The sequence below is a fragment of the Schistocerca nitens genome, chromosome 11 (assembly GCF_023898315.1).
Source record: "Schistocerca nitens isolate TAMUIC-IGC-003100 chromosome 11, iqSchNite1.1, whole genome shotgun sequence".
NCBI classification, from domain to species: domain Eukaryota; kingdom Metazoa; phylum Arthropoda; class Insecta; order Orthoptera; family Acrididae; genus Schistocerca; species Schistocerca nitens.
In genome coordinates, this window is record NC_064624.1 from 211,833,837 (window position 1) to 211,854,966 (window position 21,130).

The 21,130-nt window shown below is 44.1% G+C and overlaps 1 protein-coding gene across 1 annotated transcript in view; it reads right to left on the minus strand.

Moving 5' to 3' along the window:
• The window catches only part of LOC126213002 (uncharacterized protein C1orf50 homolog), a 46,072-nt gene that overhangs the window by 19,123 nt on the left and 5,819 nt on the right, over nucleotides 1-21,130 (minus strand). The window contains exon 3 of the mRNA XM_049940550.1: nucleotides 7,515-7,571. Within this exon, the coding sequence (XP_049796507.1) occupies nucleotides 7,515-7,571 (57 nt within the window). The remainder of the gene's footprint in view (nucleotides 1-7,514; nucleotides 7,572-21,130) is intronic.

Consider the following 21,130-nt stretch of genomic DNA (forward strand, 5'->3'; position numbering starts at 1 on the left):
CTCCGCGCTGTTCTCCACCAATACTAAATTGGTGATCCCTTTATGCCTCAGAACATGTCCTACTAACCGATCCCTTCTTTCAGTCAAGTTCTGCCACAAACTCCTCTTCTCCCCAATCCTATTCAATACCTCCTCATTAGTTATGTGACCTACCCATCTAATCTTCAGCATTCTTCTGTAGCACCACATTTCAAAGGCTTCTATTCTCTTCTTGTCCAAACTATTTATCGTCCATGTTTCACTTCCATACACGGCTCCATAGAAATACTTTCAGAAACGACTTCCTGACATTTAAATCTATACTCGATGTTAACAAATTTTTATTCTTCAGAAACGCTTTCCTTGCCATTGCCAGTCTACATTTTATATCCTCTCTACTTCGACCATGATCAGTTATTTTGCTCCCCAAACAGCAAAACGCCTTTACTACTTTAATCGTCTCATTTCCTAATCTAATTCCCTCAGCATCGCCCGATTTAATTCGACTACATTCCATTATCCTCGTTTTGCTTTTGTTGATGTTCATCTTATACCCTCCCTTATATCCTTCCTGCTTAAACAGAAATACAACTGCACACTTTCACAGCACAGCCAAGCATTTTCTTTCTCGCAGTCAGTTTTAACAGAAAGGCCGAACAATGTCTTTTCGACAAATATTCGAGGGGGTCCGGGTGAAAAAAATAACACCCCGTCGCCACGGGCTGGCCTCGGGGTAGTACGCACTTCTGCAACTAGGCCTGTACAGTACAACCTATTGCCAGTTCAGTGACGTGTCTTGTCGACCCGCTCGTTCGCAGCGATCGTTTTTGTTAGTGTCATTTTCTCCTTTTTGTAAGATGGCAAGTTTAAGTGAATGACGTGCAGCAATGACTTTTTTCCTACTCGGTAAAAATGCTGCCGGAACTGTTTTAATGTCGTAAACATCTCACCGAGATGACGGTATGGGAAAAACTCACGTGTACGAGTGGTTCACTCGATTTAAAAATGGGAACGTGTCGACCGATGGTAAACCTCATTCTGGGCGTCCGTCAACTGCCCAAATTGACAAAAATATTGAAAACCCATCAATCGAACCTTTTATTTGGAAGTTTTAAGACAACTGCGCAGCAGTGTTTGTCAAAAAACACGCGATTTGTGGCAGACAGGAGGCCGGTTCTTCCACTACGGGAACGCACCTGCACACACAGCCGTCTCTGTTAGACAGTTTTTGGCTAAAAATTGCACAGTTCTGCTGCCTCACGCACCTTATTCGTCCGATCTGCCTCCGTGTGTGACTTTCTTATTTTCGTGCACGCGAAGGACACCGATTTGACAACATTGCAAAAGTCGAGAAAAAAACAAGGGAGAGGCTGTCAGCCATTTCTAAACATGACTGCAAAAATGGTTTCAAACAGAAGAAGTACCAGAGGGCCAAATGTGTTAGTTGTAATAGAGAGTTTTGATGGGTATGAGGTTTTGTAATCAATTTGAAAATATATAGCTTTTAAAAATTATTCCTTTTTTTGAGTAACCCCTCACATAGGCTATGTCTGTCCAAACGTTAAGAGGAGTATTGCATATGTGAAATAAAACAGTCAAGAACTTTTGAAATTTTTTGCTACCAATGTTTCCTCTTTATATGTGCAGAGAACAACATGATGATAGTCTACAACTTGAGCTACTCAGAAATTGTGAGAAAGTTAACATAGCAGCTTTTCATATTCTGAAGGAAACAACAGTTCCCACCTCAGAGCACAGGATGAGGGGAGAGGCGAGGTAGCCCAATACCTCGCCTCCTCGACAAGAAGGAACCGACACCTCCGAAGCCTCTCTATACTTTTATTTTCCCCTATCGACAATCTCGGCATTTCACCTTCGGAAGGTAAGTGGATTAATTCGGTGTCAATTTAATACGCCACTCAACCCTACCCACTCAGATTTCCTCCAATTTTGATGCATCCGATAATGCAGATAAAAGATGGAAAAGTACCAATTTGCAGATGTGCGTGAAGAAAGCTACAAGTCCCCAAAGTTCAGAAATTGTATGAAATTTACATACATCTATCTCAACATCCGAGCAGCTACGCCTCTGGTTTTTTCTGGAACAGGAGACAATAGCTGTCACTATTATTCTAAAAAGTTTGTGAAAATTTCTTGCTGTGAACAGCCAGTCCAGAGAGACCTTTTATTTCAATCACTTATTAGCTTGTTTCTTGAGTGTGGATTGTTTACTCAAACTGCAGTGTTCATGTGCTGTGAAGTAGTATTGATTAGTTGTTTGGGGGGGGGGGGGGGGGAACCAACAACAACAACAACAACCAGAGAGAAAAAAGTAAAATTGTACTGTTGCAAGCTATTTAAAAAAGACGACCACGCAAGATTACAGAAGAATGAGGAATGTTGACGAGTGGATGGTAAACGAGAGTCCTCATGTATTCCTAGGTGGAAAAATTTACAACAATTAGAAAGCAAATATCACAAGACCCACTAGCTCCTGCAGGTGTTGCCTCTGCTGTGCTAAGTACTTCCAGAGATTATGATAACTGGAGATGAAGTACCATTGGATCTGGCACCGGATTCTTTAAATACTAGTCCTCAGTTTTTAGGTGAATCTCCTGTGGAAAAGAAATTATAGGTTTTAGGATGAGAAAAAGTGCCCGAAGCAAGAATTTAAATAATGCTGTCTCAGTATTGGAGCATACTTATTTTGCACAAATGGAATAAGAAGACTGTAAAAGAAATGGAGAAAGAGAAATTGTTACCTGACTGAAAGACAAGTTCCACACTACAGTACCTACAAGTGACTAAACACAAATTTTGACAGTACTTCCGCAGAGTTGTAGTTAAGGAAAACCGTGAAAGCATTTTCCACTTCAGATTACATGGTGCAAAGAGCAAAACAGTTAGCAGCAGAACATGGTATATCAATGACACCCTGCTTGTGTCTGCATATATAATGTCTGCTTGTGTCTGTATGTGTGGATGGATATGTGTGTGTGTGTGCGAGTGTATACCTGTCCTTTTTTCCCCCTAAGGTAAGTCTTTCCGCTCCCGGGATTGGATTGACTCCTTACCCTCTCCCTTAAAACCCACATCCTTTCTTCTTTCCCTCTCCTTCCCTCTTTCCTGATGAAGCAACCGTTGGTTGCAAAAGCTTGAATTTTGTGTGTGTTTGTGTTTGTTTGTGTGTCTATCGACATACCAACGCCTTCGTTGGTAAGCTACATCATCTTTGTTTTTAGATATATTTTTCCCACGTGGAATGTTTCCCTCTATTATATACACCAGATCCATAGCTAGGTAAGACCTCTTGTGAGAACACTGAGCTGTATGATTTTTTTCTGTGATCATATGGGGGCCATGCCATGTTAGAAAGACAAAGATACAGACCCAGATGTAAATGTTGGATTATTTGTTGGGCAGGAAGAGTCAGTGATTGCTATGTGGAAAGAAATGCTGTTAACACACATACACGGATCTGTCGCCATTTTGTACAACAGTAACTGGCCAGTTGCACACGTCTGACGAAAGAAGCAGACAAAGCACGTATTGTATCAGCTTCTCGCATCCACACAGACCGTCCCCGTCATTTGTGTTTCCTGCCATTCCGGACACTCGTGTTATCAGAAGGTGTGGCGTTCTCGTGAGATTGGATCCGACAACACCTAGTGGAAGGACATACTCTCTCCTTGCACCGTATCTGATGAACACCGACAATTTAATTATGGGAGACTTGTGAAACAAGATGCAACCACTTTTTATTGTCTTTTCACTGAAGCTACACTGTAAATGGTTCATAATACCACTACAATTATATAAACCATATTTTGCACAACACTGCTTACGAAATGTACTTTTTAATTATTTTTAGTTCATATTTATGTGCTTCCTTTTCTATTTTGACAGTGTACCGATGTCGACAAAGTAAATTTTTGTTGACAAAATTAATTTTCGATCACGATGTCTCTGACGTACTCTCTCGATATTTACCACGTTTATATTAGCATACTGGGGCAATACAATACCAGGTGGTTATAATTAAACTTTCCCTATTTAACACATCGTAAGAGTACAAACTCGGTGGCACTAATGTCCAGAGTACGGGGTGCACGATTTTCAGGCGTCACTGCGCCACCGCCCAGTTCCGACTAGGGCCGACGGGTGCCGCGATCGGTCACCGTCATCTGTAGTCTCACAGACCCGACCGGTCGTAGTGGACTCGTCGACACGAGCTCAGACTCAAGGAGCGGGCACTGTCCACCGAGCAGTATTATCGAAACGACAGTAATGCCGCACCTCCACTTCGAGAATATCACCGGCTGAAAGGGTAATCCTCCTGCTCCACCCGCCTCGTGGAGCAGGACAAAGTTCGAACCGACCGGAGAATTAGGTGCCACCCTGGGAAGAGGCTGACGACCCGTCGCACCGCAGGTGGTTCAGAAAATTGCCGTCGCTACGACAGACGACACTGCGGGCATTTTCCGACCGTCGGGCAGTGTGCGTGCCGTGCCACGACAGTCAAAAATCCCGTGGACCACCGTACGGAAGGTGCCGCGAACCATTCTCGAACGGTATCTGTACGAGATCCGTACCGTACGCCGGCTCGCACCACAGGAAGCACGACAGCGTGTCGACTCTGCTCTCCACTTTCCCACGAGGAACGAAGTCGACGGGGACTTCCCCCGAACAGTCCTACGGGTAGGTGAAGCTCATTTTTCTCTGACAGGTGAGGTGAACACGCAGAACTGCGCACGAAGTTATTCCGTACGGCGAACGTATCACCGTACGGTGTGACTTCGCGGCTACATTCGTCACCGGCCCATTCTTTTTCGAACGGGACGGTGCTCGAGGATCGAAGGTGTTACTGTGATACGCTTCACCGGTGTGTCGTACCCAGCCTCCGGGAGGGAGACGCGTCAAACCTACAGTTTTTGTGCGAGACGGGGCCCCGCCGCGCGTCACTTGTGCAGTTCACCCGCTTCTCCGAAACGCGTTCGGAAAGGATCGAATTGTCATCCGGTCGTTTTCAAATGCTCGGCTGGAACAATCACCTTATCTCAGTCCCCGTGATTTCAGGTTGTGGGGCTACCCGAAGGACAGGATTTGTCTGGGGAGCGTTCACACACGTGCCGATCTGAAGTGCAGTGTATCGAGAGAGGTAGCCGGCATACCTACAGAAGTGCTTCGTTCTACTGTGCAAAATGCAATCCTGCTCTTCCGGACTCTTCTGGGCACTGATGGATGCCATACTGAGCCCCTTCTGTAGCAGTAATGGTACCGGCGTGTAATGGTGTAGTGTACTGTAGCAGCACATTAAAAGCGTGTCAAGTGAATTCCTTCTGCATTATCTCTCTTCTCCATGTCCTTGACATTAATGCTACTAAGTCTGGTACTCTTACAGTAATTAGTTTCGTTTTATGACATGTTAAATTGGGAAAGTTTAATTATAACCACCTGGTATATTAAAATAAATAAAATATTATTATTATTATTATTATTATTATTATTATTATTATTATTGTTATTATTTAAGGTGGGGTGTTATGATATATTCAAGATCAAAGGTTGAGGCCAATGACCTCAAATGTAAAAATTCTTAGAAACCCACATTCTTTCATATCAGTGTAAAGCGCTACTCATTAGGTATTCAATTATACAAGTTTCACTGCTGTCTCTGGATTAGAACCGTGATTATAGAAATTTATGTAGGGATAGATGCACGTAGATCTCACGAAATTCTCAAATTTTGCATTCCTGCAACTTTCTTCACAACTGTCATATGCCTCCGTAAACTGGTAGTTTTCCATCTCTTATCTGGATCACTGGATACACCAAATCTGAAACAAATCTGAGACGGTCTGGTTGAAAAGTTACTTTCTGCATTGACACGAAATTACCCGAGTACTTCTCAGTCAGTCAAAGGCCACAGGCTGGCCGCTGTGCTATACTGAAGCTAGTAATAGAGATTCAGTTCGTATAGTCAAAAAGTTTTTTGCTCCTACAATATAATATTTGTATTACTTTTCAGACACATTCCACATTTTTTAACAAACAAAAAGGCACCTTCAGTATCTTTTTTTGAGTTACTTGTCTCTCCTGCCAAAATCTGTGACTCCTCTTGTGGGATCACAGCTCAGGATGTGCATTGCCCCTTATAATAGGCACACACTTGTCTTGAGACCTTTCAGTTTTGTCGTTTCTGCACTTTGTTTCTCATTAGATACAAAATGTGAAACACTTCTCATCCGACCCAGCAATAGCTTCAAATCTTTAAGTATGACAAAAATCGTCAGTTATATCGCACTAAAGACCGAAAATTGATCGACAGTGACACTTTTCTCATAATGTAGCTAATGAAAAACAAAGTGTGAAAAAAAAAAAAAAAAAAAAAAAAATCAAAAGAGCTAAATGCAGCTGTGTGCCTAATTTTTACAAGTGGAGTGCGCCCTCTAGTCTCTGATCCGGACTAGAGGAAATACAGATTCTCTCAGGACAGGCAAGTGAATAAAAAAAATCCACTGAAAATACCTTTAACAAAAATAGTGGAATGCCTCTACGGTGTAAATAAATAATATGCAATAGAGACGAAAAGGTGACTGAATTTATAAAACAACTGGTTATTTACCTGCTGCTGAAAATACTCCACACCACCAAACTTGGCATTAATAAAGATTAATAAATCTGAATTCACGAGAAAACCACTTTAGAGACAAAAATTTTGGAAGGAGGTGTCCCTATTTATGAAAAAAATTGTTTACTTTGCAAAAGCTATGGGTCCTTTTCTATTTCCTACAGCAGTACGACAATTTTTATCACCACCTTCAGAACTCTCTCACTGCCGTTAAATACAAAACTGGTAGCTCAGATTGTAGCAGGTAAGTTTAGTTCTCCTGCTGCTTTAGGAACTTCTTGTCTGAGAACTGACATCAAAGTTCTATAAGCACGTAGAAAATAGAAGAACACATTCGAGGTAGCTTTCCGAGACGAAGCAAAGAGTGAGCGATTTAAATTCGAATTCCCAGAGTGTCCGAGAGGTACAAACGACTCACTGTAAGCTGTGAGTGGGAGTTGTCTAAGACCGAATAGTTACAAAACTTTACTACTCGAAAATATATGCCTTTCTCAGAAAGTTTCTGCCTTTTAGATCCATCTGTTCCAAGAAAAAAGAACAAAAATTTATAATCTTTCGGAATTAAGTTCAATAATACACACGTGTACTGTGCAACTGTTTATTATATAACGCCTTTCCAAAAGTTCGTGAAAGCCATTCGACACCACCTGCACAACATTTTGATTTAAAGAATAGCTGCACAATTGATGACACAGAGGAATTATTTTACACCATCCTATTTTCCCACAATCTGTATTCGCCTTAGTCCATTACGCACACAGTAACAGTAACTTTTGGAAAATGGTGTTGTTTCTTTACAGGAATACATTTTGTGTGTGTGTGTGTGTGTGTGTGTGTGTGTGTGTGTGTGACAGCGAGAGCGAGAGAGAATATTAAGCCAACCAAAGAGAAGAGAAAGCGGTACCTGCTCTGCTATCAGCCGCAGCTGTGCCCCGGCTGTCGACTGCACAAACTCATCTGCCTGCACACATCAAAAGGAAAGAGTGTCATCACAAGTTATACTGGAAAACAACAACAACAACAACAACCACACACACACACACACACACACACACACACACACTCTCTCTCTCTCTCTCTCTCTCTCTCTCTCTCTCTCTCTCTCTACAGAGAGTACAAAACACATCACAACACATACAGGACTACTATAAATGATTGATTCATTTCCAGAGTTCTACATTTTCCGAAGTGTTACATGTACAAATACGATTGGTGTGCAAATAGAACCATAAACTCACCAAGTTTGCATTCTGCCTGCCACGTGGTATTACGAGTGCAGTACCTCGACAAAATGGCGACAGAGCGAGAATAGAGTCTTCGCGTGCCGGAATAGTCGAGACGTTTATCTCTTACGACAGTGCCGTGTGCATTCACGGGGAATTACGCAAAAGGTACACCGTGCGTCCGTATCGACAATTTGGGGGCACCGGTCGTCTCTGTAAACAGAAAAGAACCGGTCGACCGAGTGTGCCGGTGGCGACGATTGCGGAGAGGGCAAGGAAAAGTTTCGCACGCAGTCCGTAAGAAGTGACGATCCTGACGATCCGTGCGAGCCGAGAACTGAAATCCTGTGGCGAGCTCTAAACGAGATTTTGCGACGGTAGTTACAACTCGAACCGTACCTGCACCTCTCGCGACAATTAAAACCGGAAGATTGTGATCTGTGCCTCCAATTTTGAATCGCAATTCGGGAAGCACTCGACGACAGACATTTTGCCTCTGTGCCGATATTTGACAGAGGTTATAGCCGCAATGTGAAAGTGTGAAGCACTGAAAATCCTCACAAAACTGTGGCACACAAACGAGATTCGACGGACATTAACGTTTCGTGTCGAGTTTAACAGACGAATCTGTGCGGGACACTTCTTCCGAGAGAAGTGTGCGACAGGTGACTCTCACCTCGAGATACTGCAGCCGGGGTCGTTTCCCCCACCCGACTATCGAGGGTCTCACCTTCAGGCACGACGGGGCACCCGCTCGCCGGAGCACCCGTGCCGGTCGCTACCCGAACGACGGACTCTGGCACTGCCGGAGTCGGCGAGGCAGTGGAGACGACGCGTCTCCGTTCCCTCGGCCCCCCGGGTCGCTCGACCCGACGCCTCGTGGCTTTTTCCTTCGGGACTACACTGAGGACCGTGTTTATTTGTGTGTCCTCCTGCCCCTTCCCCCCCCACTAACGGGAACACTGGGACAGCTCAGAGTGCACTGACACTTCTGTGACGACCGCCGACAGGATACTGCCGCACAGAATGTCTCGAACCTTTCGGGTCACATTGATAGTGGGTCCTCAACCGGTTATATTGAGATAGGGGACCGAAGGTCGAGAATGAATATTTATCGTGTTGCGGGCACAAGTAGTGTGCACCGCGTAACGACAGTGTAGCCGACAGTAATTGTTGGAAGCGGCGGCCACCAGTTTCGGTGCCGCGATCGCAGTTCTGACGCACTCTCGTCCCAGGTGTCTACCGTACGCTGGAACGGGCGCGTGTGATTAACGGCCCACATCCCTGACTACAAAACTGACGTACCGTACACGACTCGGCTCGTAGCGCGTGTGCCACGTGACGAGCTCGAGCGTCACACTGGCAGATTAACTTACGCCGCGTGCACACCACTACTGCGACATCGGTCGTCTGTCGCATCGCGTAGGTCGTCACGTGTCCACAGGGAGACGTGTTACCGTGTACTGTGCACGACACGTGTTCGGACGTCGGACGTTACGCGTCGCGAGAGTCGAAAGACGCGCACCTGGCGTACTGTGCGGTAGAACGCGGTGCCCGTGAAACTCGCACACTGGAGCACTCGGTTTGGAGAGTGGTGGTGGAACAGGTATTATACATCCTTACCGTCAAAGAATTTGTACGACCACTGGGACCGACGAATTTTGAGCCCCGCAATCACTTCTGCCAGTAGATTATCCACTGCGGTGCCTCAATGCCACACACTGTACAGTACGTATTGTTCGTGGATGCACCCACGTTCACCCGCGTCTGTGTTTTCGACAGCCACATCTGGAATGAGGACAATCCGTCACACCACTCACATCGGTGGACACCCGTAACTACTCTGTCAACTTGTGAGCCGGCACTGTCCGAGCTCACTCGTAGGACCTCATTTGCCGATTTCCCGTTTGACCGGTCGACATTAGCCACAGTTCTCGGCGACCGTACCCCTCCTCGTCCAAAAAAGGTAGCAGTTTTGAGACGACGGTGCACTGGCCAACTTCGATGTAGACAGCTGCGGGCACTCGGATGACACGTATCCCCACTGTCTTATCGGACGCGGCGGTCCCGTCTCGAGGTCAGTGTGATCGCCGGATTTCTAACCTCTGGACATTTTTCTCCGGCATTACGTCGAGACGTCGGTGTACCGAAACCCCGTAGAAACGGACGCAGACCCGCTCGCTACTGTCCGAGCTGCCCGTCTTCCGGTACAGACACCGGGGACCCGCGAGAGAGTGCGGCAGAACTCCACACGCCGCTGCCGTGTGGGGGCGTAGACTGGCGGTCGTCACTTGGAACAATTCTACGAGCTACACTGTCGTTCCACAGTGTACACTGTGTAGGTCCGTAACACCAATAAATATACATTTCCGACCACTGGTTCCCTACGTCAATACAGTCGGTTGTGGACCCACCGTTACCTGCTTCAATCTGACCCAAAAGGCTTTGAGGCATCCCGTATAAGGACGGAACAAACTCTACCGCCACTCGGGCGTGTGTCACGTGTCCCGAGGGGCACTCACAGAACACCTGTAGAGCATAAAATGCTGACTCTGTGAGTTTACGCCTCTATTGACACGTCAATCGTATTTGTACACGTTATACTTTGCAACATATAGAGCTTTGAGGACAAATGAATCATTTACAGTAGTCCTGTATTTTACAAGACTTAATTATGTTCAGAAAGCTTAATTAGAATTATTGTATATATTGGTGTAGCTACTTAGAGGATTCAACACATCTGAAGATGGCAATCAAATGCCGAAACCAATGACACGAACATCAAAGTTTTTAAGCGACTTTATTATGTAAACATTTAAAACGTCACACACTTCTCTTCTCAAAATATTTAGCCCACACATTACAATTCAAAACAATTGGTAAAAATCATAATATGATCTTATCTCTCGATTGGTATTCACATATTAAAGTTAACTAACTCCAGTAACTACAGCACAGACCTACACCAAGAACACGCAATACATACAACAGTTTAACTATAGTCGGCTTACAGTATTATATTCATAAATTATTTCACACACAAGTCTGCAGTATATAGATAAAAGAAGCTAAACATTCCCATTGTTTACACGTATGCTCCTGTACACCGTTAAATTCCTTTTTAAGTAAATAATGATCAATAGGTTCCTGGAATGTCATCTCTCTCAAATTTTCAGGCAGACACTTAACCGCTCGTGCACCCGAGAAGCGAGGAGCTTCTTTGACAGCTCCCAGTCCGTGTGGTGTGCTTCTCAGCTGCTCTTTGCTTCTTGTGTCCTGTGAAAGGACCTATTGCCTTTCATTAATGAAACTATCACTGTGTGTGTGTTATTGCTTGTGCTGGCAGCAGTTACATTGCCATTCTTCAGTTTACAAACAAAGCAGTAACAAACGTACTCTTAACAGCGACAGCAGTCTTAATGCTGCTAAGGTGATTACACAGAGACCTTGTGGGGCGGCGGTTGATAGGGGAAAATATAATTGCAGTACAAATGTTTGTTTGTCGAGTCAATTTCTAGCTTTTAAAATGTTGTTAATACTGTCTTTCGCCGTTCTCAACACTGGCTCCCTATTTACTTAGTAGGTCCCCAGAAAGCGATTAAACAAACCTGAAACCTGTAAACAAGAGTTCCTAGTGCCCACTTCTCCTGAGATGATTGTTATAGCTGCAGCTTATAGCTCTGTAAAGTCAGGAAGTTGTTCGGGATTTCTAATCAAAGACGACTTTCCAAAATAGTTGAGTATATTCTCAAAATCACAAATATACACACAAATATCCCTCCAACCTAACTAACAGAACAGTTCAGAGTCTATTGCGCCAATGCAACTATAAATGTCCGAAATAATTGATGAAATGAATGCTCGCCATAATTTGATGAAATATCTCATCAAACGCCACGCTATAGTAGTAGTAGAATGTCTGTCCCGCGACGGCACGTGAAAATACGACAATACGCACACTGAGGCTAGATAATGAAAATCATTCCCGAATTAACACTTTACTTGAAACGCTTTACTGGTTACGCGCATCTTGAATAACAGAATACGGCACCCGAGGCTGTTAGTAGCACTGATCCTGGCGCGGTGCGATTCCCGACACAGATGGCGTGTCATTCAGCGTCTGGAGAGAACTGGGGCCTTCCTTCCTCGCACAGCGCTCTTATATATATATCCGCGGTGCGGACCGCTGAGGAAATGCTCGATCAAATCGGCTGGCTCGACTAGCCACTGTGCTAGTAACGCACCACTTCAAGTTGCATAATAAATTTTAGCTTCTCTTGCTGAAGGCCGATGAAGCTCCTAATTTAACTGTGCATTCAGCACGCAGGGAAGTATTAATAATAAATTTTTGACGTGGCTAACTTTAATAACATAGGCGAGAGAATTAATTTAATTGCACTGCACGCAGCAGATGGGCTCTGAACTGTCCCTTCTGAGATCCGCTATTGCTATAATTTAATAGATATTTGAAAGAAACTTTTTACAGCTTCATCATCATAGCGGACCTCCAACCTATTAAAATCTAAACATCCTAGTATGATTTATAAGCTCACTTAATCTATCTTGCTTCCTCTAGTTTTGAGATGAAAACCACAAAATCATGAATTTACACTAACATCTTAATTTATGAAATCCAAAGTACTATTTTTATTAAATCATTATGAAAGCTGAATCTAAATACAAATTTTGCAGTCTCTAGCTCTTTTCTGTGCCGCCAATTATTTTTATAGAAAAACGTCCAAATAAAGGAAACGGCTGAAGTTATCAAGCTGATATTTAACACACATTAGTTTATCATTATTCCAGACATACTAGGAAAGTTTTATGTCATTTGCTTGATTTTTAAGGTATTGCGCAACATCTATGACGTCAGAGCTAGCAGACTGACTAACACACAATGGAAACTGATGTGAATTTGCTGCAGCGTGAGTAAGCTGCTTCCCTACAACCTGTACGGAGACTGGCCGGCAGAGGCAGACCGATTTTTTTCCCGTGGCTTCAGTGTCCGTGTGTGACGTAAAGAGTGGCCGATAGAAAAAAAAAAATGTATTCTGTCATTTACTTGTCATTAAATTGAAGAATTAGCCTCGAGGTTGGCTATATTACCTAAGGACAAATGAAGAAATGTATGTCTGCCTTTCTGGCACTATTAATTCTCAAATGACAAACAAGATACAGGTACAGGAGAATCTGCAACAGTACACTAAAGATTGGCAGCGACACTGCCACTTCTCACAGTGGGAAAGAGTTACTGAGACTTCAAATATTCAGCTGTCTACTCACCACGACGACCGATTCAGGCAATTCCTCAAACCTGCTATCCTGTACAACTGGAACCTAAATAATATCGTAGCACACATTTATACACTACGTAATCCAATCTTCAACTTAACACGTATCTTCTCCTTTATTCCTTTTTGTCCTAAAATCTGTTCTGAAAGCTTCACATTTTCTCGACAATGTGTCTGTCGGCATCGGGATCGACAGTTCGGACTTCGGACACCACCTCGAGCTGCACGATACTCGATACGCGGTCGGTTCGCGTACGCTCGAGTAAACTCTCAGACCGGATCGCGATCCTTCGAGTAACTTACCGAACGGAGCCAGGTCACACCCTCGGCAACGACAGACTTTTCGAACAGTGCACGTGCCGTCATCCTCGACACACAGACGAAACGAGATGTCGCCTCACGTGGCAGCTCAAATCCGTGATGGACAGGGCTGTCCAAAAATGTAGTCCATCAACAAACGAGGTGGCTTACAAAACACTCGTTCGACCTATACTCGAGTATTGCTCATCAGTGTGGGATCCGTACCAGGTCAGGTTGACAGAGGACATAGAGAAGATCCAAAGAAGAGCAGCGCATTTCATCACAGTGTTATTTGGTAAGCGTGATAGCGTTACGGGGATGTTTAGCAAACTCGAGTGGCAGACTCTGCAAGAGAGGCGCTCTGCATCGCGGTGTAGCTCGCTGTCCAGGTTTCGAGAGGGTCGGTTTCTGGATGAGGTATCGAATATATTGCTTCCCCCTACTTATACCTCCCGAGGAGATCACGAATGTAAAATTAGAGAGATTCGAGCGCGCACTGAGGCTTTCAGACAGTCGTTCTTCCTGCGAACCGTACGCGACTGGAACAGGAAAGGGAGGTAACGACAGTGGCGCGTGAAGTGCCCTCCGCCACACACCGTTGGGTGGCTTGCGCAGTATAAATGTAGATGTAGAACTGGGAACCACAAGGTGCCGACTGCACAGGGGCAATGTACACTGTAGGCAACTGGCGCCACCACACAGACAGTGTATCGAAAAGTGAACCGACAACTAACTCTGATCTGCTACGTCTGACCCGGGACAGAGGAAGAGTACAGGCACAAACCTCTCTCTCCACTTACGAGGTCACTCGCAAGTTCAATCTCGACAGCTTCTTGAATAGCTGTATCGCAGTAACGAAGTGCGTGACAGGAGCTCTGCATTCTGTCAGGTGACCGGTACTGAGGAAATGTTGCAGAAGAGCAGATCACTCACCTGTGTGTAACGCTTACACTCTACACGGTGCCAGATATCTGTCTGATGTACCACTTCTCACAGCTGCACAGTATACAGTAGACATCCACCTTATGTGGAGATAATCCTTTCAGATCCCAAAAGGGCCGCACACTTAGACAGTGGTAGAAAACACAGTTCTGTCGGAACACAGTCCGAAGTGCATTTTTCGACCAGTTTACACGTTGTAACATTCCAGGCTCATGGTTATCACCCCTGCATTATGTATTACTAGTTCAGTACTCATATCTCTAGCTATAATTAATTTGAATTACTTTTCGATAATAGGAAAAAGGCTTTTAGAACAATAATAGCAATACCAAACAATAGTAGTTACCATACCCTTTGCGCCATAATCAATCAAAATCAGATTCAGGAAATTAATATATGGAAAATGTTTAGATGAAAGAATAATATATTTCGTTCTCGTCATCTGTAAATGGTAGGAATTAGATCTCGACCCTAATTAGCAGAATAGAGATAATTGATCATTTAGCACTGTTAGCGTGTTTATTTCTGGAATTTCAATATTAATGTGATTTTTGTGTGTTTAGAAAATGTCTTGAACTTTTTCTAGCAAAGTAGTGACTAATATAGAGTGTTTGATAATGGTGTTAAACTATCTCGTATTATAAATTACGTTTTGCGATATTATAACCAGTAGTACATTGCAGGAAGAGTATAAACACTCGGTCTCGAGTATTGTTAGGGTTGATGAGTGTTGGACCCACAAGAGGACAGATCTGTGCGTACAGTTGAGACAAGTTTTTGGTGCACAATTCGGGTTTTGGATTTACAATAGAGCAACTCGTGTGTTGAACATTGTCTAAAACAGTACATTAGAACAGTGCAGTGACGGATTATTTCGGAATATTAAGGAGTTTGATTTAATATCACAAAAGGCAGAATGGTATGTGACTTTATATTCTTACTTTGTTGAGTATTAGTGTTGAACAATGCAATGGACCTCACATATGCATTTCTATCAAATTACTGCATCTGAGCAATATAATATCGCCAGTGTAGTATGTTATACCATTGGTTAGCTGTAGTAGTAAGAACGAGGCTTATTACACCGAAGATTTGACTGTGAGCTCATAAGATACAGGTTTTGAAGTGAATAAATCTACGCACTTACTTTACTTCAGCTGTGGCCTACATCACTGCAGTGAAATCCATTACGGTATCCTGTATTTATCGAACAAGCATATTTTAGCTCGTGTATGCAGTTGTCGAGGACACCGAAGGCAAGATATTCACAGGTATTTAAACCAATTTTAACTATTCATTAACCGGCGGGACGTTACAATGTACCCTTCGTATAAAAAGTGACGAGAGCCGTACTACACAGAATTGACACCGGCAGTACTGAATGCCAGAGATAACTACTGGCAACAATTTTTTATAGATGGCAAGGAAGTGGTGATCATTTTGGCCCTATGCTGTTTCACTAGGGATCCCATGCTGCGTTAAAACAAAAACCCACAAACCAATTTGTAAGTCCAAACTCTAATTTCATCTTCACACATTCCCTTGTAATACTGTCCAAACAGTTTTAAGTGGAGGCCAAAATCCCCACGTTTCACAATATTCTACACGCAGTATCCAGACCCTGTACAGCAACTGCAACCGACTCCGCAGTTTTAAGCACGTCTAACTATTACATTCTACATGACGTATTCCAGGTCGCAACCAAAACTGCTGTGACAAACACCCCCCCCCATATACACCCAGGTTGTCTTTCATGTGCCCTAAAAGGAGTGTGACCTCGTGTTGGGGACTGATGACATTATCAAACGCCTTCTCTGAGAATAACCTACAACAGAGTTCAGAAGGCCGCTCAATGAGAGATATACATTGCAGCCCGTGCTGACAAATGGACCTAACCGCCTCGGTAAATCGCACAATGGAACTCTTGTCAGTGACTGAAGCAGACAAGAGATTACTGCAAAACTGGTGCAAGACAAAGTATTCAGTTACGTATAGGGAGATGCGGAATTAAATACATTTGGTTGTGGAAAGCGCAATGTGTAGAACGTACCACAACAACCACAGCAGACTATTATAGAAAGAAGTCTCACAAAACCCAAAGACATTCTGGTCAAATTTAAAGACATTTACTGGCACCAAAGTTAGTGCCCAGTCCCTGGTGTATGAGACAGAAACTGAAATTGAGGGTAGCAAAGTAAAAGCAGGAATGATAAATTCTGTTTTCTAACGTCCCTTCAGAAAGGCAAACACAGAACAATTGCTACAATTTAATTCTCGTACCACTGAAAAGATGAGTGACAATGTCAGTGGCATTGACAAACACTTAATAAATTTAAAATCGAAAACACTCCAGGGCCCAATGGAATGCCTGTCAGATTCTATATCCCATTTGTAGCCGAGTTAGCGACTATCTTACCCGTAAGCTATCACGTATCCCTGCAACACAGAGGGCTGAGCCGAGTGATTGGAAGAAAGCATCGGTCACAACCGACTACAGTAAGGGTGACGGAAGTGATCCACAAAAATACAACTACATCTACACGATTACTCCGCTATTCACAATAAAGTGCCTGGCAGAGGGTTCAATGAACCACCTTCAAGCTGCCCCTCTACCGTTCCACTCTCGAACGGCACGCGCGAAAAACGAGCACTTAAATTTTTCCGTGCGAGCCCCGATTTCTCTTATTTTATCGTGATGACCATTTCTCACTATGTAGGTGTGTACCGACAGAATGTTTTCACAATCGGAGGAGAAAACTAGTGATTGAAATTTCACGAGAAGATCAAGTCGTAACGAAAAATGTCTTTTGTTTTAATGAGTGCCTCTCCAGTTCACATATCATATCTGTGACACTATCTCCCCTATTTCACGATAATACAAAACGAGCTGCCCTTCTTTGTACTTTTTCGACGTCATCCGATGCGGATCCCACCTTGCACAGGAATACTCCAGAATAGGGCAGACGAGCGTGGTGCAAGCTGTCTCTTTAGCAGAAGTGTTGCACCTTCTAAGTGTTCTGCCAGCGAATCACAGTCTTTGATTTGCTCTACCCACAATATTATCTATGCGACCGTTCCAATTTAGGTTATTTGTAATTGTAATCCCTAAGTATTTAGTTGCATTTACAGCCTTCAGATTTGTGTGACGTATCGCGCAATCTAAATTTAGCTGATTTCTTTTAGTACTCTTGTGAATAACTTCACACATTCCTTTATTCAGGATCAATTCCCAATTTTGGCACCATACAGATATCTTATCTAAATCATTTTGCAAGTCGTTTTGATCATCTGACAAATTTACAAGACGGTAAATAACAGCATCATCAGCAAACAATCTAAGATGGCTACTCGGATTGTCTCCTATGTCGTTAATATAGATCAGGAACAATAGAGGGCCTATATCACTTCCTTGAGGAACGCCGGATATTACTTTTGCTTTACTCGATGATTTTCCGTCTATTACTACGAACTGTGACCTTTCTGACAGGAAATCACGAATCCAGTCACACAACTGAGGCGATACTCCGTAGGCGTGCAGTTTGGTTAGAAGACACTTGTGACGAACGGTGTCAAAAGCCTTCTGGAAATCTAAAAATATGGAATCAATTTGACATACCCTGTCAATAGTACTTATTACTTCACGAATATAAAGAGATAGTTGTGTTCCAAAAGAACGATACTTTCTGAAACCGTGCCGACTATGTCAATAAATCTTTTGCTTCGAGGTACTTCGTAATGATCAAATACAGTATATGTTCCAAAACCCTATTGCAAATTGATGTTAGTGATATAGGCCTGAGATTCAGTGGATTACTCCCACTTCCCTTTTTGGGTATTGGTGTGACTTGAGCAATTTTCCAGTCTTTAGGTACAGATCTTTCTGTGAGCGAGTGGTTGTATATAATTGCTATATATGGAGCAATTTTATCAGCATACTCTGAGAGGAACCTGACTGGTATACAATCTGGACTGGAGGCCTTGGCTTTATTAAGTGATCCGAGTTGCTTTGTTACGCAGAAGATACCTATTTCTATGTTTCTCATTTTCGCAGTTGTTTTTGATTGGAATTCAGGAATATTTACTTCGTCTTCTTTGGTCAAGGAGTTTCAGAAAACTGTGTTTAATAACTCTGTCATCAGTGACTTCACATTTGCTATCGCGCGTGAAGTTATTGATTGCGTCTCACCACTGGTATGCTTTATGTATGACCAGAACCTCTTTGGGTTTTCTGCCAGATTTCGAGACAGAATTTTGTTGTGGAAATTATTAAAAGCATCTCACATTGAAGTACTAGCTATATTTTGAACTTCTGCAAAACTTTGACAGTCTTGGGGATTTTGTGTTCTTTTAAATTTGGCACGCTTTTTTCACTGCTTCGGCAACAGCTATCTGACCCGTTTTGTGTACCATGGGGCACAGTACGATCACTTATTAATTTATGTAGTATATATCTCTCAATTGCTGTTGATACTATCTCTTTGAAATCATTCCACAACTTTTCTGCACTTACATGATCAGATAGGAAGCAGTGAAGACTGTCTCTTAAAAAGACATTAAGAGCAATTTTATCAGTTTTTTTTAAATAGATATAATTTGCATTTCTTTTTGATGGTTGTAGATGTTACAGAATTCAGCCTAGCAGCAACTGCCTTGTGCTAGCTAACCCCTGTATTCGTCACGATACTCACTATTTGTTTAGGATTATTTGTTGCTAAGAGATCAAGTATGCTTTCACAACCACTTGCGCTGCGAGTGGGCTTATGAATTGATTGTTCAAAATAATTTTCTGCCAAAGCATTCAATACAATTTCAGATGACGTTTTATGCCTGTCGCCGGCTTTAAACGTACAATTTTTCCAGCATATCGAGGGCAGATTGAAGTCCTACCGACTATAACTGTGTGAGTGGGGTATCTGTTTGATACGAGACTCAAGTTTTCTTTGAACTGTTCAGCAACTATATCTCCTGAGTCGGGGGTTGGTAAAATGATCCAATTAATACACTCCTGGAAATTGAAATAAGAACACCGTGAATTCATTGTCCCAGGAAGGGGAAACTTTATTGACACATTCCTGGGGTCAGATACATCACATGATCACACTGACAGAACCACAGGCACATAGACACAGGCAACAGAGCATGCACAATGTTGGCACTAGTACAGTGTATATCCACCTTTTGCAGCAATGCAGGCTGCTATTCTCCCATGGAGACGATCGTAGAGATGCTGGATGTAGTCCTGTGGAACGGCTTGCCATGCCATTTCCACCTGGCGCCTCAGTTGGACCAGCGTTCGTGCTGGACGTGCAGACCGCGTGAGACGACGCTTCATCCAGTCCCAAACATGCTCAATGGGGGACAGATCCGGAGATCTTGCTGGCCAGGGTAGTTGACTTACACCTTCTAGAGCACGTTGGGTGGCACGGGATACATGCGGACGTGCATTGTCCTGTTGGAACAATGCAAGTTCCCTTGCCGGTCTAGGAATGGTAGAACGGTGGGTTCGATGACGGTTTGGATGTACCGTGTACTATTCAGTGTCCCCTCGACGATCACCAGTGGTGTACGGCCAGTGTAGGAGATCGCTCCCCACACCATGATGCCGGGTGTTGGCCCTGTGTGCCTCGGTCGTATGCAGTCCTGATTGTGGCGCTCACCTGCACGGCGCCAAACACGCATACGACCATCATTGGCACCGAGGCAGAAGCGACTCTCATCGCTGAAGACGACACGTCTCCATTCGTCCCTCCATTCACGCCTGTCGCGACACCACTGGAGGCGGGCTGCACGATGTTGGGGCGTGAGCGGAAGACGGCCTAACGGTGTGCGGGACCGTAGCCCAGCTTCATGGAGACGGTTGCGAATGGTCCTCGCCGATACCCCAGGACCAACAGTGTCCCTAATTTGCTGGGAAGTGGCGGTGCGGTCCCCTACGGCACTGCGTAGGATCCTACGGTCTTGGCGTGCATCCGTGCGTCGCTGCGGTCCGGTCCCAGGTCGACGGACACGTGCACCTTCCGCCGACCACTGGCGACAACATCGATGTACTGTGGAGACCTCACGCCCCACGTGTTGAGCAATTCGGCGGTACGTCCACCCGGCCTCCCGCATGCCCACTATACGCCCTCGCTCAAAGTCCGTCAACTGCACATACGGTTCACGTCCACACTGTCAGGGCATGCTACCAGTGTTAAAGACTGCGATGGAGCTCCGTATGCCACGGCAAACTGGCTGACACTGACGGCGGCGGTGCACAAATGCTGCGCAGCTAGCGCCATTCGACGGCCAACACCGCGGTTCCTGGTGTGTCCGCTGTGCCGTGCGTGTGATCATTGCTTGTACAGCCCTCTCGCAGTGTCCGGAGCAAGTATGGTGGGTCTGACACACCGGTGTCAATGTGTTCTTTTTTCCATTTCCAGGAGTGTAGTTTAGTTCGATTGTTAGATATAACCTCTACCCATACTATTTTGCAGGAACTGTCTACTTCAACTTCACTACAAGGCAAACTAGTTCTGACAGCAATAAATACTCCACCAGCAACTGTATTTGATTTGTCCTTTCTGAACACTGTTAGATCGTTTGAAAAAATTTCAGCTTAACTTACTTCCAGTTTTATCCAGCTTTCTGTACCTATAACTATTTGAGCTTCAGTGCTTTCTATTAGGGTTTGGAGCTCTGGTTCTTTCCTAACACAGCTATGACAATTTACAACTACAATACCGATCATTTCTAGAACTACCCTACTGTGTTTTACCTGCCCCCCT